This window comes from Lissotriton helveticus, chromosome 6 (assembly GCF_964261635.1).
Source record: "Lissotriton helveticus chromosome 6, aLisHel1.1, whole genome shotgun sequence".
Taxonomy (NCBI): Eukaryota; Metazoa; Chordata; class Amphibia; order Caudata; family Salamandridae; genus Lissotriton; species Lissotriton helveticus.
The window spans coordinates 1,338,787,317-1,338,798,297 of record NC_136067.1 but is presented as its reverse complement, the minus strand read 5'-3'; the positions used below and the strand labels follow the sequence as shown (position 1 = coordinate 1,338,798,297).

Below are 10,981 nucleotides of genomic sequence, written 5' to 3'. Positions count from 1 at the left end.
GTGGGAAGTTGTCTCCCGCTTTAATTCACTCTAAATTACGTAAGATTCACGAATCTTACATAGATAATTTTGACAATAAACATTCCACCAAGGAAGCCGATCTACAGATTGGTGATTGGGTTAAAATAAAACTAGGCTCGAAAGTTGGGAAAAGTGAGAGCAAATTCTCTGCTCCCTTACAAGTGGTGGAAACATACTCCAAGTCTGCAAAACTAAGTTACAACAAAGATTGGTATCCCAACAGAATTGCTAAATGCAGAGGGAACTTTTCTATCACAAGCAATAAAAGCTAAAAATAATACTAAACCTTTTTATTGTAAGGAGGAAGTGATCACTAATGTTAAAGTTTTCACCTACCTCGGCATAATTTTCGACAATAAGGGCTGTTGGTCTCCTCAGATAATATCAAAAACTAAAGCGGTGAGGAGCTCTGTTAATGCCATCTTGAGCTTCTCAAGGAGACTTGGAGGGAAGCCAAGTGGTGCATTATTAGCTTTGTACAGGGCGAAATCATTGTCAATAGCTAGGTACGGAGCAGGTGTTTGGGGCTATGTAAAAACTGATACCATTCAAACAGAGGTTAATAAGTTTTTCTGTTCTGTGTTAGGACTTCCTCTGTCAACAGCCACTTTTTCTGTCCATCAGGAGCTTGGAGTAAGGTACATTACTGATATCCTTTCCATGGCACCCATTCTTTTGTGGATTAGGGTCTGGATTAATAACAACCTAGGTCTTAACCACAAAATTCTGATGGATTGTTTAAAACTTGACAAACACAAAGATATTGCCTGGCTGTCATATATCAAAAAGTGCTCAACAGAACTTGGACGCCCGGAGATTTTCTCCTCCCCGCTGGATCTAAAAAAAGCTGACTTAGCCTGGGTTAAGGAAAACTTTTACAAGCTTAAGATCCTGGAGCGAGAGCAACTCCAGTTAATAAAACCTACGGTTAGAGCACATTATATGACAATTATTTGTCCGGCAATTCAACCATATCTTACCCTAGTTAACATTCCGTTTCACAGGTGGCTCCTAGTCAAGTTTCGTTTTAACCAGATTTACTTGGTACTCTGTGACAGACAGGGCTGGTTTAAGCCGGAGGATGCACCTGTATGTAAATGTGACAATTTTTCTATTCAAGATAATATGCACCATATGCTGTTCTGTCCCCTCTATAATGTCCCAAGGCAGAAGTATTTGATACCTCTGTTGAAAGAGAAAGCTTTTATGCAAGCGAAACCAGCTTTACTGTACTTGCGAATGCTAGATACGCCCATGGTGATGTTCAGCGTAGCAAATTATCTTGTTGCTGCTGTACGAATCAGGAAGAGGAAATTGTGATTTATCCATTGGTAACTTTGACGAACGTGGTATATTTCGCTTTTTTGTACATGATGACCTTCTTTACAATTTGGCCCCTTTTAGATGAAACTATGAGCCATATTATGGGGACTATGAGGAATGTGGTACTTTTCGCTTTTTTGCACATGTTGACTTCTTTTAACCCGAACTTTTTTACTGTTTTTATATATTGTACTGTATGTAAATTTTAACATGTATTCGATCTGTTTATTTGCTGTAGTATGCTTTTATGATTTTTAACTAAATCGAATAAAGTGGTTTTTTACTTGACTTGACTTGAATTGACTATCACAAGCAATAGGGTAGGGAAGACACCATCAATGGATTGGATGTGGGATGAAGTCATGTATTTTGAGGAATTGCCTCATTCAATAAATAGTGACTCTCATGCCACTGCATCCTCACCTTCGAAACAAGCCACTTGTTCAAGTTTACTACTACACGCGCTAGTAGATCGGTGAGAGTACCAACAAAGTTCAGGAGCTATGTAATGTAAAGAATAATATTCAAGGTTTTTTTTGCACAGGATTTGCTTTGTTAAAGAGGAAGTAGGGTTGTGTTAGTTTCCAGTTATTTTCCCTTACATTAGATTATTTCGTTATAGCGATAAGTATCTTTACAGTTAGTTTCCTCTTACTTTAGATTATCCTTCTAACTGTACTAAGCATTTTTATGTTAACAATTGTCAGTATTTTTTCTTATTATTATCGTGTTCGTTGTAAAGAGAGAAGCTGCAGTGCATGCATCCAACACCATAGCAACTGGGTGATGCTCTGTAGTAGGATTCCAGAATTATGGGTTGTGCTGGTCAGTTGAAGGAGAGCTGATGAAGTTGTGAGATGTACCTGCTTGTTCTCCAATAAAGGATTTTACCTACAACCTTGGACTGACCCATCTTTACATCTCCCACAAGTTGGACTTAGTTATTCCAGTTTGAATAAAGTTTTGGTGGGATGTAGTGACCTGCTGGTCCCTGTTCTAGTTCTGTCACCAGCCACTCCCCGAAGGCCGGCTCACACCCATCCACCACAGGCGTCGCATGCCCTGGGCCTGTTCTACCCAGTAACTAATGGTGTCTGTGTCTTGATCATTTATGCATGAGGGCCCAGGGCCCTATACCATTACACAAAGCTTGATGTGGACAAAGAAACAAATTGACAGAGAGCCCAGTGCAGTGGTGGTCTGGGCAGCCGCGCCCCGGAGTCACTCCATAATACATTTGTGACTGTTAATTATCATAATTTATTAGCAGGCTGAGGTAGCTGAGATCCTGCTGCTGGGGCCTCTCTCACATGCTGTTTGAGTTTGGTTGCAGTCGTGTTCCAAAGAAGTGGAGAGCCTGTGGGTCATGCTGATGAGTGCCCTTCCAATTCTGGTGCTTTGCAGCAGTTCCAAGATGATATTGGAGTTTGTAGTTGGTCAAATGGCTGTCATTTTTTATATTTATATGTTTCCCTCGTCTTCATTGTTAGATTTTTGCTTGTGAGAAAGTGTCACTCATAGTCGGTGAATGTCACTCATAATTACACTGAAATTATGAAAATGTCACACATAAGCAATCTGAAACCTTGGCAGTAATGAACCTGCAAGAACAGTTTTCAGAGGTTCAGTAACTAACATTGCACAGCTCACCAAGCTAAAACTTACAACAAAAAAGTATTAAGCATATATGTGAAACCTATTTCCTTTGCCAGTGCTTGCTAAAATCATCCCCTTATCTATTCCTTACCTCCCGTTAGCCAACCCCCCCCCCCATTACCAAAGCTATTAGCTCGCCCATGTGCAAGAATTATTGGCTTTGCTAATGCTTGTTTTTCGTAGCAGTGGTCGACAGTACTGAACTACACATTGACACGAGTCTCGCGAAGAGGAGGAGATTCGGTGGATAGATGACGTGTCTGGGCGGTTCCTCTGAATTAGAAAGACTAGTGAGAGAAATGTTTAGTTTTTGAGAGCGGCCATCTTACAAGAGAAAAGAGCGCTTCCGGGGATAGGCTGTTTCGCAGTGGGCGGAATTTGTTCCATGTTGCCGGAGGAAGCGAACAGTCACAGCGACATAGTGAGGCGTGCACAGCAGTCATAGGCAGGATACAAGCAAGGTCGCTTGGTGGTCAGTGGCTGGATACTCTTTCGTGGTTGCCGGAGCGTGGATATCAGTTTGCTGGTCTACCGCTAGATCAGTATGAATGATGAGGATGGGTTGCGGCAGAGGCGCCCTCTGCGGGCCCAAGTCATTACCGAGGACAACCCGGCGCAGGCAACGCGTGCGAACAGGTAACTAAAGACACCCGAAGCTCATCCTCTGTTCAGCACCAAGGGTTGCTTTCATGTAGTGAAAGAGGCTTTCTTGCATGCACAGCCGAGACATGTTATGGTGTGGTCACAGGGCCCCCACTTCTTTTATTTATTTATGCGTTTTTATATAGCGCGGACTTTACCCAAAGGCGTCAGAGCGCTTCACAATAGGAACAATAATGATACATGAGGAGAAAATTACAAGTGAACAAATTACAAAAGCAAACGTTAAGTTACATGAGACAAAAGTGACAATTGTGCGCAAACAAAATACATTAGGTAGCAAACGGTGCAATACAGGAGGAAAAAGTGACGTGTGCAGGTTACAAGAGAAAACAAAGTTCAATTAGAGGTATAATACTGCAATATAAGCAAGACACTCAAGCACAAGAACAAACGTTACGTAGGCAATGGTGGCACTTGTGCAAGTATCTAAAGCAAACCAAATGTGAGAGGTAGAAAACAGTGTGTTACAAGAGAAAAGTGGCTTGTGCATGTTACAGAAGAGTACCAAATACAGGTACAAGGATAATACTGCAATAAATGGCAAACACTCCAACCACAAGAACACACTGGGAAGGCACTTCCATATGGAGAATAGAATTTCCAATAATGGGAGTTCTTCCTTCAGATAGTAGAGAGGGTGTGAATTAAATTTGGAGGGGTCTTTGGAGGAGGAGAACTTTGAGGTCCGTTTTGAAGGCTTGGGAGGAGGTGGTGGTCCAGAGCTGAGGCGGAAGTGAGTTCCAGATTATCACTGCGTTGCCTGAAAAGGATTGGGCCATCGATCTTTCCTTCTTGAAAGTGGGCGGTTCAAGCAGTAAATTTTCCGCATTACGAGATGGTCTAGAGCCTCCAGAGAGTTTCAGTTTATTCGCCAGGTAGCGAGGAGAGGAGGAGTGCAAGGCTTTGTGGGTGATACAGGCAGTCTTGTATTTAGCTCTAGCCTCGATGTGAAGCTAGCGGAGGGTGGATAACATCGGTGTGATGTGGTCGCTTCTTTTGGCCCCATAAATGAAACAAACTGCTGAATGGAGAACAGATTTAAGGGGGGACAGGTGGGATTTGGGGAGGCCAGTAAGAAGAGAATTTCAGTAGTCCAGTCTGGAGAGGACCAGCGATTGCACCAGGGTTTTAAGGTCTTGTTCCGGGAAAAAGCTACGAATTCCCTAAGAAGGCGCAGTTGATATCGAGCAGACTTTGCAATGGAATTGATGTGGGAGATTAGATTGAGTTTTTTTTTGTCGAGTATGACACCAAGGGATTTTGCGCTGTCGACAATGATGGGTTTATTGTTAAGTAGATTCATCTGATCCATCCATGATTAAACCGGGGGAGGAGAAAGTTAGGAGGAGAGGACGAGGAATTCAGTTTTGAAGGGATTCAGAATCAGTTGATGAGTTGACATCCAGTTTTGAATTGAGTTGAGAGTAGAGCTTAGGATGGCGAGATCGTGAGTGGAGGAAACCTTGAGGTAGATTTGAGTGTCATCTGCATAGAGATGATAGTGGATCCAATAAAAAGAGAAGGTAAGCAGGCAAAAAGTTTGGAAGAAGACTACCCGAAGGCTGACGGGTCTAACAGTGTGATATAGGACTCTGTGTGTCTGTTTGAGTTGTAACGTCTGTTGGATCCCTTTTGGAAGCCCCTGGTTTAGCAGGGCTCAAGAAAGAGAGCAAGAATAGTTTTTCAAACACTGTAAGTTTATCACCTGCATTCCTGGAGCTTGAGGGAGGAGAAATCCTCAACGCATCGCAAAGTATACAGCACAATGCAAACACTTTTGTTGTCTAATCTATGAGAAGTGTTATTGCAGATGGATGATATGAGCGCAGACTGCACTCAAACCGCTTTATCTTGCACAAAAATATAAGAAGCCCTTTAAGTAAAATGTGCAATAAGAATAAGCCCTGTGGGTTGCTCGCAAAAATAAGATGCATAGTGTTTTTGTGGAAGAGAGATGCTTACCAACATTAAAAAGCCTGCCGTGTGAGACACATATGAGATGCTAACAGGAGATGGGTGTAGTGAGATATGCAGAATGAGGTGTATGAGCAAAGCGCTATTATGAGGTGTTAGTGATTAACACCAGAAGCATAGTGTTTGTGTGTGAAGCTTACAAATACATACAGCCGGTGGAAGGTCACAAATGAGTAGTGCGTGGGATGCATAAAGCACAAAACCTTTATTGTATGGGGGCTCACAAAAACTATAAAATGCTTAAAAGTAGCTAATATGCCGCTTGCTAGGATTATTCGAGCCAAAATATTCACGATTTAATTGAAACAATGATTAAAGGCATGGAGACCTTGCTCAAGAATATTATGATTTACAAGTGACATTTGGAGAGTTGCGTATTAAAAATGAAGTAATCTTTGGTAAATAGTTATTGCTACCAAGAAAAAGAGTGACCTGGTTTGGTAGCTTTGATACTGGCATAATTTTCTTAAAGCATATGTATGGTTGGTGTATTTGCTTCTTTGTTTTTTTTTCCAGAAATATTTTTATTTGTATTTTATAGGTACACAACAATACAATCATGTAATCAAGAAAACACACACTCGTAACCCCCCTCCACCCGCCCCCGATTCGCATATTCCTGACAAAATTAACTCCAATCCGACCCAACATCAATTGCAGCATTGTATTGTGATCTATAAACACCCTAGTCATACTTGTCCCATTTTTGCACTTGTAGGTACGCCCACCAGCACTAGAATCTCCACCCTCACAGCCCCCCATCCAATCCATGATAAGAGCGCCACCTGGACCAGACCCTCCAAAACTTTTTCGGGCACCCCCTTGCCTTATAGGTCACTCTCTCAGCGGCCATATATATGTCTAGCCCTCTCCTCCATTCCTCTAGTTCTGGGACGGTCGGGACTCCCCAGTGATTTGCTATATCCCTCTTTGCCACTACTAGGGCCAACACCAGGAAGATCAGTTGGGGTCTAGACAGGTCCACATCATTAGTCATCCCCAACAGGGCCAGCCTGGGCTCCGGGTGCAGCAGTGTCTCCAGAACCCCACTCAGTTCCCCAAAGATGGCGGTCCAGAAGCGTTGTATCACATTGCACGTCCACACAAGGTGGTAAAAGTCTCCTTCCTCTCGGTGGCACCGGAGGCAGCTCTTGTCTGCCGCCCTCCCCATTTTATAGAGCCGCACTCTATCGTAATATGTGTGGAGTATATTGAATTGGATAAGTTGCAGCCTGGATTTAATTGCGACTTCCCTCGGGTGCATTAACACTATGTCCCAGTCAAGGTCATCCATTTCACCCACCTCCGATTCCCACGTCTGTCTAAGTTTCGCTAAGTCGCCCAGCATGTTGTTGGTTAGGGTTTTGTATGTGAGTGAGACTGTCTTCCCTTGAACTTGTTCCTGCAATAGTCGTCCCTCCAGCGGCGCATATTCTGGAAGCTCGGTTATTTTGATGTTTTGGGCCCGCCAGGCGTGCCGTAGTTGTGCATATTTGAAGAATTGTGAGTGGTGCAAACCAAATTCAGTTTTCAATGCCATGAAGGATTTTAGGGCCCCCTTGGATATCACATCGCCTATAGTGGAGATGCCTATATCGTCCCATCTTTGAAAGCCTTTCAGTTTGCTCAGTTCCGTTAACCACTTACAGTGCCATAGTGGTGTCTGTCGTGTGGGTGTCTTCTCCCACCCAGTGCGCTTTGTAGCCTTATACCAAGAGTGTAGGGTAGTGGTCGTTGCAGGAAGAAGCGGCTCCCCTCGGTTGCCCCTATAGAGGTAATACAGTAAGTTTCGGGTGGACATCTTATACCTTTCAAGAGCGTAAGTCGGGTGATCTCCTGGGGCGTGCAAACAGTCATTGATCGGGGCAAGATGCTCTGCCCAATAATAGGCTTCCAAGTTCGGAAGCAAGATCACCCCGCTGTATTGGTGTCTCTGAAGGGTAGTTAGTGCTACTCTGGGTTGTTTACCCAACCAAAGGAAGGCCCTCAGGTCCGTGTGTATTCTGGAGAGTACTTTGGCTGGGAGCGGGTAGTACTCGTTCTGTAGGGCGTAGAGGTACTTGGGTAGGATAATCATCTTATACAGGGCTGCTCGGCCCAAAAGTGTAAGGGGGAGTAGTCTCCATCGGTCCATATCCGCAATGGAATTAAGGATAATTCGCTCCAGGTTTCGTTGGAATGACAGGGACCTGTCCAGGGTTATATAAACTCAGAGAAATTGGAAGCCCTCAGTTGTAGTCAACAATTGTTCTGGAAGTGCCACCCAGTCTCCCCGTCCCCCGGGATCATAGAGGAGCGACTTATGCCCGTTGATACGGTAGCCCGCGTGTCTACCATATTGTTCTAGTTCATGAAACAGCGCCGGCATGGTTGTCTCTGGATGCGTAATATACAGTAGTATGTCATCCGCGTACAGGGAGATTTTCGCCTGTGTGGAGTCAGTCTCATTCCTCCTAAAACCTCTAATGTCTGGGTTGTGCCGAATCCGGGCGGCAATGCCTCGATGGTGAGCGCAAAGAGGAGGGGGGACAATGGGCACCCCTGTCGGGTACCCCTCTGGATCTGAAAGCTTCTTGATAGTTTCCCATTCACTCTTGCTCTAGCCCAAGGTTCAGTATAGAGGAGCCGTACCCATTTCAGGTACTTAGGTCCAAAGCCAAACTTAAGCAATATTCCCTCCAGAAACGGCCAGTGAACAGCATCGAAAGCCTTCTCGGCGTCAAGGGAGAGGAACCAATGAGGCTCCTCTCTGGCCTGCACCTCCTGTAACCAGTTTTGTGAACGACGAAGATTTAATCTGGTGGCTCTGTCTGGTAAGAATCCCGTCTGGTCCAAATGTATGAGGTCCGGTATCACTGACCGTAGACGTAGCGCCAGAATGGTGGCCAGGAGTTTCACCTCTGTGTTAAGGAGGGAGATGGGCCGATAGGACGCGCAATCGTCTCGCGGTTTTCCCTCCTTGTAAATTGGGATGATGGTTGCTGCGGCAAGGTCAGGGGGGAGTCTCCCGTCTTGGAAAGCTCCCTCAAAGAGACCCTTCAGATGGAGGTCCGCCGTGCGTTTAAAGAACTCCGCTGGGAAGCCATTAGGCCCCTGGGTCTTACCTGGGCGCAGTCTGGTCAGTGTGACAGATATGTCCTCTAGGGCGATGTCAGCCTCCAGGGCTTGGAGGGCCTCAGGTGACACAGTTGGTAGGTCTACTCGCTTCAAGTATTTTAGAGCATCCTCACGCGTTCCTAACTCCCTAGCTGCATAGAAGAGCTCATAGTGCGAGGCGAATGCCTCTGCTATTTGAACATCGGACTCCATCTTTGTCCCATCTGGTCCGTTGATGTGTTCCACCCACCTGGCCGCACGTTCCTTTCTACTCAACCATGTTAGTTATTTGCCCGACTTGTCCCACACGTCATAGAGGCGATGGAGGGTGGCCAGGGCTTGGGTTTTTGCTTCCCCAGTCACCAGTTCTCTATATTGTTTCTGTCGATTGAGGAGTTTCCTGAGAGTCTCAGCATTCCGGGAGGTCTGATGGTCTCTCTCTATTCCCAGAATGGACGCCTCTACGTCTGCTACCTCCGACTGGAGTTTTCCCAGTTTCTCCGCCAACCTACTTAGTATCCTGTCCCGTAGAACTGGCTTTAAGGCCTCCCAGAAAGTCACCCTCGAGTCAACCGTCCCTTCATTTTCTGTGATGTAAACTGCCACGTCAGCCCGTACACCGCGCAGGACCTCCGCATCTTGCAGATCCCATGCCGCTAGGCGCCAGGAGACCCCATCCGCCCTCCGTCCCCATCTTACTTTAACCAGCAGGGGGGAGTGGTCGGAAATCCCCCTCGCATTATATTCCGCGGTATCGCCGACGGCCAATCAATCAATCAATCAATCAATCATACCATTTGTATAGCGCACTACTCACCCGGGAGGGTCTCAAGGCACTTAGGGGAAGGGGTATGCTACTACTCGAACAGCCAGGTCTTGAGTTGTCTCCTGAAGGAGAGATGGTCCTGGGTCAGCCGAAGGTGGATGGGGAGGGAGTTCCATGTCTTGGCAGCCAGGTAAGAGAAGGATCTTCCTCCGGCGGTGGCTCTTCGGATGCGTGGTACGGCGGCGAGGGCGAGGCTGGTGGACCGGAGCTGGCGGGTGGGCGTGTAGGCGTGTAGAAGGTCATGCGGTCATTGAGGTACTTGGGGCCCAGGTCGTGGAGAGACTTGTGTGCGTGGGTGAGGAGCCGGAACGTGATCCTCTTGTCGATGGGGAGCCAGTGCAGGTTCCTCAGGTGGCTGGAGATGTGGCTGCGTCGGGGGACATCCAGGATGAGTCTGGCGGAGGCGTTCTGGATGCGCTGGAGTCTTTTCTGTAGCTTGGCTGTGGTTCCGGCGTAGAGGGCGTTTCCGTAGTCCAGTCGGCTGGTGACGAGTGCCTGGGTGACTGTCTTCCTGGTCTCGGTCGGGATCCAGCGGAAGATCTTGCGAAGCATACGCAGGGTGTTGAAGCACGATGAGGAGACGGCGTTGACTTGTCTGGTCATCGAGAGGGAGGAGTCCAGGATGAAGCCCAGGTTGCGTGCGTGGTCGGTTGGCTTGGGTGCGGTGCCCAGGGCTGGGGGCCACCAGGAGTCGTCCCAGGCGGAGGGCGAAGATCCCAGGATGAGGACTTCCGTCTTGTCCGAGTTCAGTTTCAGGCGGCTGCCTTTATCCACTCGGTGACGTCTTTCATCCCTTCGTGTAGGCAGGTTCTGGCGGTGTCGGGGTCTCTGGTGAGGGAGAGGATCAGCTGGGTGTCGTCGGCGTAAGAGATGATGTTGAGGTTGTGCTGGCGTGCGATGGCTGCAAGAGGTCTCATGTAGACGTTGAAGAGGGTGGGGCTGAGTGAAGATCCTTGCTTCTTTGTTAAGAAGCTCAGAGGACAAACATACACTTTGTGTGATTACATTTACAAAAATGGGACGTGTGGGGGGGGGGGGATTATTGCTACCTTGCCTCTTTGAGGACGATATTTTCCCAAAGGTTACAGAATTTAGAGCTGTATGTTTTGATTGTTTGTGTGCAGAAGCTTGAATGAAGATGCCCTTGATCTGGTAGAATGGAAAACATTGAACCATGGAGGGGTTACTGATTCACTATGCCATTGTGAAACACAATTTTTTATATTTGATGAATAGTGCATTATAGATACAGCCAAATAACTTCTCATTTGTGGCTGCTGTATTTTATGACCTCATGCATTTACCCACCTCTTTGTAGAACTGAATGTGCTACACTTAGGCTGCTGATTTGTGTGTTGTGTGATGAATAATGTACATTGAGCTTACTATGACTAAATATTATATAACTTTTGGGTAGTGTGG

At 46.2% G+C, this 10,981-nt stretch overlaps 1 protein-coding gene across 1 annotated transcript in view; it reads left to right on the top strand.

Moving 5' to 3' along the window:
* The first annotated feature begins 3,340 nt into the window (after window positions 1-3,340).
* APMAP (adipocyte plasma membrane associated protein) overlaps window positions 3,341-10,981 on the top strand; it is a 379,103-nt gene continuing 371,462 nt past the window's right edge. Inside the window, exon 1 of the mRNA XM_078649066.1 lies at window positions 3,341-3,636. Coding sequence (XP_078505192.1) covers window positions 3,545-3,636 — 92 coding nt within the window. The 5' untranslated portion in view covers window positions 3,341-3,544. The remainder of the gene's footprint in view (window positions 3,637-10,981) is intronic.